The following is a 16,519-nucleotide window of genomic DNA, read 5'->3' as shown; positions in this document are numbered from 1 at the left end:
TTTTCAACGTGCATAACGTCAATATTATGACGAACATGCATATCCTAAGAAATTAAACAAGAAACTGTTAGGCATATTCATATACAAGAAGGAGAGAATATAGTTCCTGATTACTATGCTTTACCTTCCAGTAAGGTAGTTCAAAGAATATTGATCTCTTCTTCCACCGCCATAGATCATTTGATTCTTCACACTCTTCTTCATGAACCATCTCATCATCTTCCAACTCTGGTCTTCTCTTTTTTTTCTCCTTATCTAGAGGTCTTCCAAAATCATTCCTAAAAGCTTGTAATGTCTCATATATCTCAGCGCCAGTTTGTATCCTACTCGCATTCCCTTCCTCCACTATGTTGTCGAACCAAGCTTTTTTATATCTGTAACGATGGCCAGGCGGTAGTCTCTTTCTATTTCCCATGTAGACAAACTTGCGGCTGAACTTAAGCCACCTAGAAGGTGTATCCTTTCCACATACATTGCATGCTTGTTTCCCCTTCACTTTACATCCAGACGAGGTTCCTAATGCAGGATAGTCACTGATACTCCAAAGCAGCAAGGCTCTAAGTGTGAAATTCTCCTTCGTAAATGAGTCATAGACTTCAATACCCTCAGCCCACAAATCTTTCAGATCATCTATTAATGGTGCTAAGTAGACATCTATGTTATTACCAGGAGCTGTTGGACCAGGGATCAGCAATGTCAGCATTATATTCTCAGCCTTCATACACATCGTTGGAGCCGTGTTGTAGTTCACTAACAACACTGGCCATGTGTTGTGATTGCTGTTTTGCATGGAGAAAGGGTTCATCCCATCTGTAGAAATTCCAAGTCGAAGATTCCTTGGTTCAGCAGCAAAGTCTGGCCATTTATCATTCGCTTGTGCCCAAGAGATAGAATCAACGGGGTGTCGCATCGTACCATCTTCAGTCGCATTGGTATAGTGCCAACGCATATCTTCAGCCATCCTCTTTGATCTAAACATCCTCCTAAACTTGTCCTTGATTGGAAAATATCTAAGGACCTTTGCCGGAATCCCCACCTTTATCTCATTACTGTGCTTATCCATTTCCCATCTTGAAACTTTGCATCTTGGACAGCTTTGTAGGTTCTCATACTCCTTCCTATATAGTATGCAATCATTCTTGCAAGCATGAATATTGTCGTAGCCGAACCCAAAGATCTTCAGAAATTTCTTGATTGCATCCATACTCTTTGGAAGCACATTGTCTTCAGGTAGCATATCCTTAAGCAAAACCAACAGCTGATCGAAGTAATTCTCAGACACACCACTTTTAACCTTGAATCTCTAAAGTCCCATGATTGCTGAAACCTTCGTGTGTTTGATACAATCCGAGTACAATGGCGTTTCAGCGTCTCTTAACTTTTTCCTAAACTCAGTTTCCTCTGCTGCTTCATCACCATCATTTGGCTCCACCCTACTTTCATTCGTCTGATTTGGACCATCTTCATCCATGGAGAATGCTGTCTTAAACAACTCATATGCCTCCCTTTCATTGCCAGGACCAGTGTCTTCTTTAGATTCTCTTTTTTCACCATGAATACTCCAACAAGAGCTCTTGTAATTCTTATCCATACCCCTAATCACTAGATGCTCGACTATTTTATCAACTAGCTGATGGCTTAAATTGCGGCAGTCTCTGCAAGGACACAGCATTTCAGACAGATTTCCAATCTTCTTGCTGATGAATACACGAAATTAGTTGCTCCTTCTGAGTACTCGTCACTATTCCTACATGATATATTAGAAAAAGTAGTTAGCTTTCTTTCAATCGGTGAATACAAGTGAGCTCGAGAGATCTTAGGTTATACCTTGGCAGCCAAACCCACGTCTTATCCATTTGCTTTATTTCAATCGGTGAACGGAACTAAGAGTCATCCAAATCAAAGATAACGAGACATACACGTCTTTCAGATCTTAGATTTGTTCTGAAAGAAGAGGATGTTTTGTTCGGAGTTGTTTTCTGAGAGAAGAGAATGAGAAAAACAAATGAACGGTTCTGATCAAAGTAAGTTCAGTAAATCAAACGGTGTAGGATTAATCAGTCTGCGATCTTAGTGGTGGCTCCTCATTGGCTTAGAAAAGAACGCTCTGATCATTGATGGCGAGATGTATCCATCGGCGTATGCAATTTCCACGTATGCAATCCTGGAGGTTACTCCCCATTGGCTCTCAGTATTAATTTTGTTTGAAATCAGAAAATTAACATAAAATAGATTTATAAGAAAAAAAAAGTAAATTAAATTTTAAAATTTTTATTACTATAGTATTCCAATTTTTAAAAAAATAATTTCGTATATATATAAAATTTTATATGAGTTTTTATAAAACTCATCAATATAACTCTAGTATTCATAAACACTAAGACATAATTGTATGTACAAAGACTATAGGGTTTGGAATTTTGGACAAATGAGTTTTATAATTTTTTTAACAAATGTCTTTTATAAAATTAAGATTACAATATGATTTCTTATAATTTAAAAATCTATCATCTAAAACAATTTAGGGATTTGTTTGGGGTTTAGGGATTTGGAATTAGGGTTTGGAGATTTGTTTGGGGTTTAGGGATTTCTTTGGGATTTACGGATTTGGAATTAAGGTTTGGAGATTTGTTTGGGGTTTAGGGATTTTTTTAGGGTTTAGGGATTTGGACATAGGGTTTGGAGATTTGTTTGTGGTTTAGGGATTTGTTTGGAGTTTAAAGATTTGAACGATAGTACACAAGATTATATCTTAATATTACACATAATATTTGTTTTTTGTTTGTGAATTTACACATAATATCACACATAAATATTACACATAACTTCACATAAGTTCAAACTAGAAATACAACTAGAGCCGTCGAGAAAAAAAAAACACAACTAGAGCTACATTGTTTCAGACTTTCACACCAACTTCAGTTTATCATTTGGCTATGCCACAACCGAACCTATTGCATCAGAGATGTATTCAATCTCTGAATTTGGCCTCCACACCTTTGCATCACCAATCTTAGCCACTTCAACCCACACCTTGCTTGCATTTGGACCCAGGGGCACAAAGTGACACAGCTCTTTCGGATCAGTTGAAGCCACTCTTCCTTCAGCTACCTTACGTCCGGTGTTGCTGCAGTCGAAGAGAATACACTTCTGCTTTGCACTTTTGGGGGTACTAGTGCTGCCTGGACTCTAAAACTCAACAAGTTCCAATGTCAACCAACAGACAAACAAATACAAGGTTATTCATTTCAATAACATACCATTGCTTTTTTCTTTGCTGGTTTGGTAGGTGATGCTGTTTTCGTGGCTGCAGGTTTTGCAGGTGTTGCAGCTGTAGTGATCGAAGCCATGATTTCAAACTTGAGGAGTGGCCATGCGATTTTCTCGTTAATTGCATCACCAATCAAAAACATCTCCGCAGTTGGCCTCCACAAATGAGCATTATCTTTAAACACCTTCACCACTTCAATGCTCACCGCATTTGGACCCAGAGGTATATTGTTAACCATCTCTTTGGAATTAGATGAGCACAGGAGACCTTCAGCAATAACCACTTCTTCTTCTGAAGTCCAGTCATAGATTTTGCATCTTCGAGTTTCACCTTCCTTGTGTTGCTACAATGTAACAAGCTAATGATGAGAGACCTATACTTATGTCGAAAAAGTACTAGATTGAAAAACTTTACCATCGATACATCTTGAGACGCTACTGGATTCCTGTCCAAAACCACTTTATTTATTGGCCAAGCTACTTTGCATCCCACTGCATCCTCAAGAGATAATACATCTGTCGTAGGCCTCCGGAGAAAAGCTTCCGAGATTAATGCAGACTTAACAATAACAGCCACTGCATTAGGACCAATAGCCACACGACCAATTTTGTACATCGGTTCATCAGAGCAAAATTCTCCTTCACCAACAACTACATCTTCTGACTCAAAACAATCCAGTATTTGTACTCTAACTCCTTCTTTGAATCCAGCACTTGTCTCAGATGTTTCAGTCTCACCATTAGTTTTCTGTGAGAAGAGAAAACCATTATTAATTATTAACTGTAATCAGACCAGTTGAGTAAATGTAGTGAAAACGAGTACCTTCTTTCCAGCTAACTCTCGGACCATGCCCTTCAACTCTTCAATCTCACTAGCCATATCAGCAATCTTTGCGTCTCTAGATTGCAGAAATGCTAGTTTAGTAGCCGTAATCCCTCTACCAAACCCCCTTACACGTCCAGGTTTGTCTTTTCCCAAAATCTTGGTGACAGCATCCTCCCTTATGTTATCAGCAGCTGGTGTAGAGTCCATTTGACTATCAAGTGACTGGATTTGTTCCTGATACGAACATTTATACACAATATAACTCAATGATCATAATCCAAGAAGATGAAACACAATATATAACAAGTTCCAGAATTCTTACAATAGTCTCAGCATATTGAGGCTTCACGGGTCTACCATCAGCGTGAGTATGTCCCGCAATCCATACCTTACTCCTACTCACTTTTTTCGGGTCTTGACTCTTTTTTTTCTATACAAAATACATACATATATCTCAGTACACAGAAGTTTAATTATTCTAATAAGCTATACAATATATAGATGTTTGAGTACATATTACTTACCATATCATAAGCTAAACGAATCATTCCTTTGCGGCTGGTGGTATGAGAAATCTGATTTTTTTCTCAGCTCTCGGTACCTATCACTTATTTCCTACAATATAAATATGAATGTGACTAAATCTATAAGACATGAAATAAGACATAATTAAATTTATAGAACATGACATATAAATATGGATAATTTACCGTGAAACTTGAGGTAGTCTTGCTCCTAACCCAAGTGTTCCACACTTGTATAGATGGGATATTGCTGGGTTTTAATTTTAATCTCTCAGCAGCAGTCTTCGCTGCCCGTACTTGTGACACTAGCCTTGACTTCCCAGCCCTCCACAAGCTTCCCAACTGCTTGAAAATAACAGCTTTATGCCACTCTTCTTGCAAGTTAAACCTCCCCTGCATCAAAATAAGCAAAGGTCAAACATGTTTATAATGTCATATTGTGGTTCAATAAAGCATATATATACCTGAATTTCTTCCCACATTGTTGCTTTAGTCGCTGCATCAAGTCTTCTCCAATCAGAAAGTGTTACCGGAACATGTTCCCTCACAAGAGGACCAAGAAAAGATGATAGTGTTACTGAACCAGGTCCAACATGCTCACCAAAGTCAGTGAATGTGACCGCAACCTTTTCATTAGGATTTTCAGCCACTCTACGCATCTTTGTTGGTCCTCTTCTATTTTTTTCTTTCACGTCTTCCCCTGGTAGCTCAACTCCTTCGTTACTAGGAATCTCATCATCTTGAGCATTGCTGACTTCTTCGTTCCCTTCCTCATTGAGAACTTCATCTTCTACCATATTAGCAGGTTCTCCATCATCCTCTTTCTGTTCCTTTCCTTTCAAACAAGCTTCTCCTTCTTCTTTATCATCTTCAGACCTTGCCTTCTCAGCTTGATCAGCCACTGGTGTTACATCTTCCGGTGTTACATCTTCTACCTCATCATCTCGCGAAATATATTCTGGTGTAACATCTTCTAGCTCATCATCTCGCGGAATATATTCTGGTGTAACATCTTCTAGCTCATCTTCCACCTCGTCATCTTGAGCAGCGACTTTCTTGATTCTACTACTTCTTCTCGTTGGCGTTAGAACTAAAGCCTTTGTTGGGGCAGCCACTTTCTTTGTTGTTCTTTTCTTCACTGTTACTGTTGGATCTACTACATCCAAGCCTTGATTACGTCTACTCCGACGAGAACCAACTTGTCCTCCTCCTCTTGTTTTTGCCATTTCTGAAACTGATAAACAAATCCAAAATCAAATCGGGACCCACAATCATATTCAAAATCTAAACCGAACAAACCCATAATCGAATAATGTGTTAACGCGGACATGCATGTGAAAAGAGATTCGAATCGAAGAGATTAAAACCAAACTAAACATCAAAACCGAATTGCATGTTCAAATCAAAACCGAAAATCACAAACTTTCACATGTCCAAATCAAAATCAAATCCCAAAATCGAATCGTTTTGCCAAAATCGAATCCCAAAATCACATGAAAAAACAATATTAATCGATGAGATATAACACTCGAGAGTTTCTGAGAAACATACCTGCTGAAGCTTCGATTCGAGAGAACACTCGGGAGTTTCTGAGAAACAGTGAGAAAGTGAAGAGAGTGAAGAATGATCTAGAGTTTAAGGAATCGAGACGTATTAGTTTACTTATTTTTTTTTTTGCTTTAAAATAATATATTTTTACATTTACGATAGCTAATATCTTTGGATCTGCAATGGTAAGGCGGCTTCACTTTGTTAATTTACGCGGTCAAATTCTTTTCTTTTCCCGCGATTACAAACATAGCGTTTCAGTTTAATAAACGCTATTATAAAGGCCAGTGTTGGTATACAATAGCAGAGCTGTAAAAAACGATATACTACGACGCTATTAATACCCACATTTCCTGTAGTGTCATCTGAATAGAAAGTTGGATAGCTTCTTCCTCATAAATCCTATGAGATTTATTCAACTTCCTGGCCATTCTACACTTATTAATTGTTTCAAATCAAGCTTCTTACATGTTGGTTCCTTCTGGTTTGATATGAATCATCAAGATATTGCTATATTGATGCGGCCATGAAATCCACAGCTCCTAAAGTAGACAAAACTTTCCATGTTTGGACTCGAATGAACCTAGACACCATCAAGCATGTGGTTTGTTTGACTCAGCTGGCTGTTCCCAAACAAAGGCCACCACTTAAGCCTCCTTATCAGCTAATAAATATGTGGATCAATGGTATTAAAGGCGTGGTCATCATCTTCTTAATAAGCAAATCTCAATCCCTTGAGATCAGCCCTTTTGACCAGCATTTTGATTGTCTTTTAATTATGATTTTTCCTAGAAATCTGCCTTTCATTTATGTCTTTGATTTTGTCCAAGAGCTATATATAAAGCTCCTCTCCATTCATTGTAAAAGCAGACTTGAGTATTGAATAAAAAGTGAGATTTTCTCTTGAGAGCTTTTATGCTTGTTCTTGTCATTTCTAAGTTATGTGAGATTCTTTCTTAGGATACAAGTGTGGAACCTTTATCTTTGTGTGAGATTCACTTAGGTGCTGGTTCTTGATCTTATCTCAAAGCCTTTCACATCTTTGAGTGGCGATCTTCATTTCATTTAAGCCGTAGGTTTTGATTTCTTGTGAGAAAAGCTAGAGTGAGATTCTCAGCCTGTATCATTTGGTATCAGAGCTAAAAGCTCCTATCATTTTTTTCTGTTTTTCATTCTACTTTCCAAAAAAAAAAAACCAGAAAAATCGTTTTCCTCTCTCTTTCTTTTCTGTTTTGTTTTTTTTTTCTCTAAGTTTCTTTCATACAAAAATTATAAAGAGAAGTTATGGAAAACCAGTCCAGCAACAGCAACATGGCCGACCATCCTTGGAGTCTTTTGAAGCAAGAAGATTATTATTTTGCAGGAAGATCAGGCCCAGATGAGTACTTTGAATGGGAGCACAAGATGAATGAGTTCTTCATTTCTTGCCGCTGTCCAGATTTCGAGAAGGTATACATTGCTGCTGATCAACTCATCGACCTAGCTCAACTCTGGTGGAGACAATCTACTGCAAAAGGAGGCCGTCGCTGGAATTCTCGAGAATATACTTGGGGTGAGATGAAAAATATGATGAGGAAGCAATACATCCCACACGATCAGTATCAAGAAATCCGGAGGCAATTTCGCACGCTTTGCCAAGATGATAAGACGGTCATGGAGTACCACAAGCAATTCAACCATCTTCGCATTCGGCTCAATCCAGGAGTAAGGAATGAGGATATCATGGACCAGTTTGCTTATGGGCTAAAAAATGAGATCCGTTTCCACATACAAGGACACTCATGCAATTGTTTGGAGGAGTTGGCCCAACAGGCGGCCCAAATTGAGCATGAAAACAAAGAGCCCGAACCGCTTGATCCATCTGAAGAGGTCCAGCAAAATCCGAGGTACATCCCTATATCACATGAGCAAGTTTTGAGGACAAAACTTTTACAAGGGGGAGGGAATGATGCGGCCATGAAATCCACAGCTCCTAAAGTAGACAAAACTTTCCATGTTTGGACTCGAATGAACCTAGACACCATCAAGCATGTGGTTTGTTTGACTCAGCTGGCTATTCCCAAACAAAGGCCACCACTTAAGCCTCCTTATCAGCTAATAAAGATGTGGATCAATGGTATTAAAGGCGTGGTCATCATCTTCTTAATAAGCAAATCTCAATCCCTTGAGATCAGCCCTTTTGACCAGCATTTTGATTGTCTTTTAATTATGATTTTTCCTAGAAATCCGCCTTTCATTTATGTCTTTGATTTTGTCCAAGAGCTATATATAAAGCTCCTCTCCATTCATTGTAAAAGCAGACTTGAGTATTGAATAAAAAGTGAGATTTTCTCTTGAGAGCTTTTATGCTTGTTCTTGTCATTTCTAAGTTATGTGAGATTCTTTCTTAGGATACAAGTGTGGAACCTTTATCTTTGTGTGAGATTCACTTAGGTGCTGGTTCTTGATCTTATCTCAAAGCCTTTCACATCTTTGAGTGGCGATCTTCATTTCATTTAAGCCGTAGGTTTTGATTTCTTGTGAGAAAAGCTAGAGTGAGATTCTCAGCATGTATCATATATGTCCGAACAGGCTATTCTGGAATCATCTGAATGAAAAGTGGGATAGCTTTTTCCTCATAACTCCTAAGATGAAAAGTGGGATAGCTTCTTCCTCATAACTCCTATGAGATTTATTCAACTTCCTGGGGATAATATACTGATTAATGGTTTCAAATCAAGCTTATTACATCTTGGTTCATCCTGGTTTGATAAGAATCATGAAGATATTACCATATGTCCCAACAGGGTAATATGGAATCATCTGAATGAAAAGTGGAATAGCTTCTTCCTCATAACTCCTATGAGATTTATTTAACTTCCTGGGGATAATATACTGATTAATGGTTTCAAATCAAGCTTAATACATCTTGGTTCATCCTGATTTGATAAGAATCATGAAGATATTACCATATGTCCGAACATGGTAATCTGGAATCATCTGAATAGAAAGTGGAATAGCTTCTTCCTCATAATTCCTATGAGATTTATTCAACTTCCTGGTGATTCTATACTGATTAATGGTTTCAAATCAAGCTTCTTACATCTTAGCTCCTTCTGGTTTGATAAGAATCATGAAGATATTGCCATATGTCCGAACATGCTAATCTGGAATCACCTAAATAGAAAGTGGGACAGCTTCTTCCTCATAACTCCTATGAGATTTATTCAACTTCCTGGTTATTCTATACTGATTAATTGTTTCAAATCAAGCTTCTTACATCTTGGTTCATCCTGGTTTGATAAGAATCATGAAGATATTACCATATGTCCGAACAGGATAATCCGGAATCATCTGAATTGAAAGTGGGATAGCTTCTTCCTAATAACTCCTATGAGATTTATTCAACTTCCTGGGGATAATTTACTGATTAATGGTTTCAAATCAAGCTTCTTACATATTTGTTCCTTCTGGTTTGATAATAATCATGAAAATATTACCATATGTCCAAACATGCTAATCTGGAATCATCTGAATATAAAGTGAAATACCTTCTTTCTCATAACTCCTATGAGATTTATTCGTCTTCCTGGGGATAATATACTGATTAATGGTTTCAAATCAAGCTTCTTATATCTTGGTTCATCCTGATTTGATAAAAATCATGAAGATATTACCATATGTCCGAACAGGGTAATCTGGAATCATCTGAATAGAAAGTGGGATAGCTTGTTCCTAATAACTCCTATGAGATTTATTCAACTTCCTGGAGCTTCAATACTGATTAATGTTTCAAATCAAGCTTCTTACATCTTGGTTCATCCTGGTTTGATAAGAATCATGAAGATATTACCATATGTATGAATAGGGTATTCTGGAATCATCTGAATAGAAAGTGTGATAGCTTCTTCCTCATAACTCCTATGAGATTTATTCAACTTGCTGGTCATTGTACACTTATTAATGGTTTCAAATCAAGCTTCTTACATCTTGGTTCCTTATCGTTTGATATGAATCATCAAGATATTGCTATATGTCCGAACCGACTAATCTGGAATCATCTGACTGAAAAGTGGGATAGCTTCTTCCTCATAACTCCTATGAGATTGATTCAACTTCCTGGGGATAATATACTGATTAATGGTTTCAAATCAAGCTTATTACATCTTGGTTCATCCTGGTTTGATAAAAATCATGAAGATATTACCATATGTCCGAACAGAGTAATCTGGAATCATCTGAATAGAAAGTGGGATCGCTTCTTCCTCATAACTCCTATGTGATTTATTCAAATTCCTGGCCATTCTACACTTATTAATTGTTTCAAATCAAGCTTCTTACATATTGGTTTCTTCTGGTTTGATATAAATCATCAAGATATTGCTATATGTCCGAACAGGCTAATCTGGAATCATCTGAATGAAAAGTGGGATAGCTTCTTCCTCATAATTACTATGAGATTTATTCAACTTCCTGGGGATAATATACTGATTAATGGTTTCAAGTCAAGCTTATTACATCTTGGTTCATCCTGGTTTGATAAGAATCATGAAGATATTACCATATGTCCCAACAAGGTAATCTATAATCATCTGAATAGAAAGTGGGATAGCTTCTTCCTCATAACTCCTATGAGATTTATTCAACTTCCTGGTAATTCTATACTGATTAATGGTTTCAAATCAAGCTTCTTACATCTTGGTTCATCCTGGTTTGATAAGAATCATGAAGATATTACCTTATGTCTGAATAGGGTAATCTGGAATCATCTGAATAGAAAGTGGGATAGCTTCTTCCTTATAACTCCTATTTGATTTATTCAACTTCCTGGTGTTTCTATACTGATTAATGTTTCAAATCAAGCTTCTTACATCTTGGTTCATCCTGGTTTGATAAGAATCTTGAAGATATGTCCGAACATGCTAATCTGGAATCATCTGAATAGAAAGTGTGATAGCTTCTACCTCATAACACCTATGAGATTTATTCAACTTTCTGGTCATTGATATCTTACTTATTTGCATTGTTTTAACCATTCATTAGTCTGCATTTTGATCATCAAAGGCATCATCTAGGCATATCTAGGATGCATTTCATTGCACATGTCCTTATCAGGTGTTGGAGATGCAACATGGTGATCATGGAAGGTTTGAGAGGTGTTTTAGAGGCAAGAGTGATGGTCCAGCTCGTGTGCCTATTTCACTAAGTGTTGCAGCGGCCTTTTGCGTCCACAGCGGCCTTGAGTCACGGTGTCATTATGCCGCTGCGAAACCAAGTGTTGGATAATAAAATTGCGTACGCTCAATCGGTTCCTGAAGCCGCCACGTTACAATCATGGAGAAAACGAGGCTAAGTGTCCCAGCGGCTTTTGGGCACAGCGGCCTTGAGGCCATGAGTCAGGATACCGCTCCACATCGAGACCCAGCGGCCTTGTTACCCACAGCAGCATAGTGGCCTGTCATTAAGCCGATGTGCACCGTGTTTTATGTTAAATTACTATTTTGCCCTCTACGATTTACACACTCTAAGCCTATGTTTAAGTTATCATTTGGTAGCCACCAGGCAGATTATCTTTGGTTACTTGGTAAACATCATTCTATTGAAAGTTCTTGATCTTTTTTGATCATTGATTCGATTGTTCTTGTTGTTTATCTTATTGATTTCTTATTCTGTTAATGATCAATCTGAAACCTCAAATAGGTTTAAGAATGATCATGAACCTTAGTCAGTAATCCTCCATAGGATTCATGGGTTAGGAGACCAAGGGTGATTAGGTTAGTTCTAGGATGTTTTAGTGTATATCATTCAATCTCCTTGCTAGAAGAGTATTCTTAATGCATCTTTGAGTTGGCCACTCAAAGGTTGATCTCTAGGCATTTTCCACTCACAAAGTGTTCGATGAAATGCCCGAGTCAACTCTCCTAAGCTCTTAACATACTTTACCAAAGACATTTGTTGTTAAGGGTGTTAAGATAGCCAATAGATTTGTTGTTAATGATTGCTTCTATATTATTCAGCCAAAGACATTTGATGTCTGAAATATGTTAGCAAATGAGCATTCATCTAGACATAGAGCTTGCTTAGAATCGTGTCTAGGCTTAAGGTTGTTAGTTTGATTGATCGTTGCCATCCTTAGTTCGAAGCTTGATCACCCAAGGTCTAAATTCCTATACCCATGGGTTCTCCTTTCTCATAAAAGAAAGTTCATTCATTTACTGTTTTATTGTTTCATTATTGCATTCTTAGTTTTAGAATCATCAAATCATCGATTGCACTTAGATTAAGAAAGTACTTGCATTCTTGGTGCTTTGAATCCCTTGGAATTGGTTCGACATTTCACTCATATTACAACATTTGTTTTAGGAGCCTTGAAACTCCTAGCATCAAATTGGCGCCGTTGCCAAATTCCGAGTTGATTTAAACATTGAGATTTAGTCACTTGCTTGAGACTAAGTCATTTTTAATTTTCTGTTTACTGATTCTACATTTTCATCCCTCTTTTCATTTCAGGTGTATGAACTTGAGGAGCAAGGGCACATCAGACCTAGTTCCACTTGTACCTGACATTAGAGCACTTGAAAGGGGTATATCCAGACAGAGAAGAGCTGAGCAGGACATCGATATGGATCCACTTGCAAACGGTCAAGGGGTTAACCCTCAGCACCCTCCGCGACCTGCTCGGCCAATTGGTACCTATGACCGTCCCAACATCAATGGTCATAGGCTTGGCATCAGAGCCCCAGCTGTGGAGGCTAACAACTTTGAGGTCAAACCAGGACTCCTCAACGTGATCGAGAACAACAAGTATCATGTCTTGGCCGTAGAAGACCCATTTGATCACTTGGACAAGTTTGACAGCTACTGTGGTTTGTCAAAGACCAATGGTGTGTCCGAGGATGCCTTCAAACTCAAGCTATTCCCTTTCTCTCTGGGAGATAAGGCACGTCAGTGGGAGAAGTCTCTACCTAGCGACTCCATCACCACCTGGGATGACTGCAAGAGAGCATTCTTGGAGAAGTTCTTCTCTACTTCAAGAACTGCTAAGCTAAGAAACGAGATATCCAATTTCCAGCAGAAGAACTTGGAAGGCTTCAGTGAAGCTTGGGAGAGATTCAAGGGCTACCAAGCTCAGTGTCCACATCATGGTTTCTCCAAAGAGAGCTTGCTGAGCACCTTCTACAGGGGTGCACTTCCTAAGTACAGATCCAGATTGGACACTGCAAGTAATGGGTTCTTCTTGGGGAGAACTGAAGCAGATGCAGAGGAGCTGGTTGACAACATGGTGAAGAGTGACGCAGTCTACAATAGAGACCATGACAGAGGAGATAGAACTGATGATAAGCAGACGAGGAAAGAGTTAAAGGCTTTGCAGGATAAGATCGACATTCTGATTGCTCATAAGGCTACACAGGAACAGCTGAACTTCGTTGGTAACCCAGACCAAGAAGCACCTCCTGGTGCTAATGAAGTTGAAGGTTTGGAGGGTCAAGAAGAGCTATGTTTCATCAACAACAATGGCAGTTGGTACAAGAAGGAGCCCAATTTTCAGTACAACAACTACCAACAGCGATCTTACCCAAACAACCAGCAGACTGGTTACCAGCCTAGGAACAACCAGCAAGGCAACTCTCAGCCTCAGCAGAATCCTCCTCCTGGTTTTCCCAACAAAGGAAACCAATCTTCTCAGCAGCATGCTCATCCTTCTAGTTCTACTCCTCAGGCCAGCAGCACATATATTCTACTGAAACAAATCTTGGAGTCTCAAACTAGAAGTGAAAAGCATGTTCGATATGAGCTGAAGAATCTCCACAACAAGATTGATGGTAGCTACAATGAGCTTAACAACAAGTTCAAGGCCTTGGAGAACCAGTTTGCTTCCTTGACTACTCAACCAAAATCGCCAGCAGGGTTCTCTACCTGGAAAACCTGAGCAAAACCCCAAGGAAACAATGAAGGCTGTTACCCTTAGGAGTGGCAAGCAGTTGCCTCCTCCAACTCTCACCAAGGATGCTGAGAAACAAGGTGAGGGCGTAGCCATCAACATTGATGATGAGGTTGTGATTGTGGATGAGAAGATCAATGATGAGATCTTAGAGAAGATTGTGGAAGCCAAAGGCAAAGGAAAGGTGGGAGAAGAGAAGCAAACAATGAAAGATGGTCAAGCTGCTGCTCCAGAAAGTGAGAATCCTTTTGTTCCCCCTCCTTATGAGCCCAAACTTCCATTCCCTGGAAGGTTCAAGAAGCAGCTGGTGGAGAAGTACAAAGCCCTGTTTGAGAAGCAGATGAGTGAAGTTCAGATCACTATGCCCATCATTGATGCTTTCATGATGGTTCCTCAATACAGTGAGTTCCTAAAAGATGTTGTAGCTGCAAAGAAGAAGGAGATGCAAGGTATGATGATTCTCACTCACGAGTGTAATGCCATCATTCAGAGACTTGATGTTCCAAAGAAACTAGAGGACCCAGGATGCTTCACACTGCCTTGTGCTCTTGGACCTATGGTTTTTGAGAGATGTCTCTGCGATTTGGGAGCTAGGGTCAGCTTGATGCCTTTGTCAGTTGCAAAGAAGCTTGGTTTCACTCAGTACAAGAAGTGTAGACTCTCATTGGTGTTGGCTGATCGTTCAGTGAAGTACCCTGTTGGCATCTTGGAAGACCTTCCTCTTATGGTCGGAAACTGTGAAATCCCTACAGATTTTGTGGTACTTGAGATGGGTGAAGAAGCTCAAGATCCCTTAATCCTTGGGAGACCTTTCTTAGCTACAGCTGGAGCTATTGTGAATGTGAAAGAAGGCAAGATTGATCTCCACTTGGGTAAAAGGCACATTCTCCACTTTGACATCAAGGAGGTTATGAAGAAACCAACTGTGCAAGGACAATTCTTCTACATTGAAGAGATGGATGCTCTGGTTGATGAACTCCTTGAAGAGCTATCTCTAGAAGATCCTCTACAGCTTGCTTTGATAGTGGAGAAGGAGGCTGAAGTAATTGAGAACCTGGAGAGTACTGCCTATGGGATGATGCTGGATTCACACAAGGGGTTTGAGAGTAAGGATAAGTATGAAGAGCTGCCACAAGTGGTACATCAAGTAGCTTCAGTGACTCAACAAGAGAACACCCAGCAAGATGACTGGAGCGAGCTTAAGGCACCTAAAGTGGAGCTTAAACCACTGCCCCATGGTGTAAGGTATGCATTCCTTGGCCCTAATGAGACCTACCATGTCATTGTGAGTAGTGAACTTACTGAACCTGAGCTTGCTGAACTTTTGAAAACACTTAAAAGGTTTAGAAAAGCAATAGGTTACTCGCTTGATGATATCAAAGGGATTTCACCCACTTTGTGCATGCACAGGATACATCTTGAGGATGAATCAATGACTTCTATTGAGCATCAAAGAAGGTTAAATCCTAACCTGAAGGATGTTGTAAAGAAGGAGATTCTTAAACTCTTAGATGCTGGTGTGATTTACCCTATTTCAGATTCTAAATGGGTATCTCCTGTGCATGTGGTACCAAAGAAGGGTGGGATCACTGTGGTGAAAAATGATAAGGATGAATTAATACCCACAAGAACCATCACAGGACATAGAATGTGCATTGATTACCGAAAACTGAACTCTGCATCTAGAAAGGATCATTTTCCATTGCCATTTATTGATCAGATGCTTGAGAGACTTGCAAATCATCCATTCTATTGTTTTCTTGACGGGTATTCAGGGTTCTTCCAAATACCCATACATCCCAAACATCCCAATGATCAAGAGAAAACGACATTCACATGCCCATATGGTACCTTTGCTTATCGAAGGATGCCATTTGGGCTGTGCAATGCTCCAGCCACCTTTCAAAGGTGCATGATGTCGATTTTCTCTGATCTTATTGAGGATGTTGTGGAGGTGTTTATGGATGAATTCTCTGTCTACGGATCTTCGTTTTCTGCTTGTTTGTCTAATTTGTGCAGGGTCCTACAGAGATGTGAAGACACCAACCTTGTGCTCAACTGGGAGAAGTGTCACTTCATGGTCAAGGAAGGGATACTTCTTGGACACAAGATATCAGAGAAGGGGATTGAGGTAGACAAAGCAAAAATTGATGTGATGGTCAGTTTGGCTCCCCCGAAGACAGTGAAAGACATCAGGAGCTTCTAGGGGCATGCTGGTTTCTATAGAAGGTTCATTCAGGACTTCTCCAAGATCGCCAGGCCACTCACTAGACTGCTATGTAAGGAGGAGATCTTTCTCTTTGGCAAGGAATGTCTAGAAGCTTTCAAGAAGTTGAAGAATGAGCTTGTAAATGCTCCCATTGTCCAGCCACCAGATTGGAGTCTACCCTTTGAGATCATGTGTGATGCTAGTGACTATGCTGTGGGAGC

General features: G+C 39.3%; 2 protein-coding genes and 1 non-coding gene across 4 annotated transcripts; all 3 read right to left on the bottom strand.

The window, feature by feature from the left end:
• Positions 1 to 2,733: 2,733 nt before the first annotated feature.
• Positions 2,734 to 4,720, bottom strand: LOC108824255 (uncharacterized). 2 transcript variants are annotated; one of them, XM_056991255.1, is made up of 5 exons: positions 4,621 to 4,720; positions 4,419 to 4,526; positions 4,094 to 4,330; positions 3,261 to 4,018; positions 2,734 to 3,189 (listed from the first exon to the last, which is right to left on the bottom strand). In XM_056991255.1, exons 1-4 carry the CDS (start codon positions 4,642 to 4,644, stop codon positions 3,473 to 3,475), a joined length of 915 nt encoding a protein of 304 aa, XP_056847235.1. In that variant the 5' UTR covers positions 4,645 to 4,720; the 3' UTR covers positions 2,734 to 3,189; positions 3,261 to 3,472. The 2 variants fall into 2 exon arrangements, with proteins under 2 accessions (XP_056847235.1, XP_056847236.1); XM_056991256.1 differs by having other exon boundaries at positions 4,118 to 4,330.
• A 14-nt stretch (positions 4,721 to 4,734) lies between these two features.
• Positions 4,735 to 5,851, bottom strand: LOC108824960 (uncharacterized). Its single transcript, XM_056991456.1, has 3 exons — positions 5,085 to 5,851; positions 4,807 to 5,013; positions 4,735 to 4,740 (listed from the first exon to the last, which is right to left on the bottom strand). The coding sequence occupies exons 1-3, from the start codon at positions 5,844 to 5,846 to the stop codon at positions 4,735 to 4,737; spliced, it is 975 nt and encodes a 324-aa protein (XP_056847436.1). The 5' UTR covers positions 5,847 to 5,851.
• A 7,338-nt stretch (positions 5,852 to 13,189) lies between these two features.
• On the bottom strand, positions 13,190 to 13,296 carry LOC130498147 (small nucleolar RNA R71). Its single transcript, XR_008937069.1, has one exon. It is a non-coding gene; the product is annotated as a small nucleolar RNA R71 (small nucleolar RNA).
• Between the last annotated feature and the right edge of the window lie 3,223 nt (positions 13,297 to 16,519).

Source organism: Raphanus sativus, chromosome 7 (assembly GCF_000801105.2).
Source record: "Raphanus sativus cultivar WK10039 chromosome 7, ASM80110v3, whole genome shotgun sequence".
Taxonomy (NCBI): domain Eukaryota; kingdom Viridiplantae; phylum Streptophyta; class Magnoliopsida; order Brassicales; family Brassicaceae; genus Raphanus; species Raphanus sativus.
The sequence above is the reverse complement of the archived record's forward strand: the minus strand, read 5'-3'. Positions and strand labels throughout refer to the sequence as shown.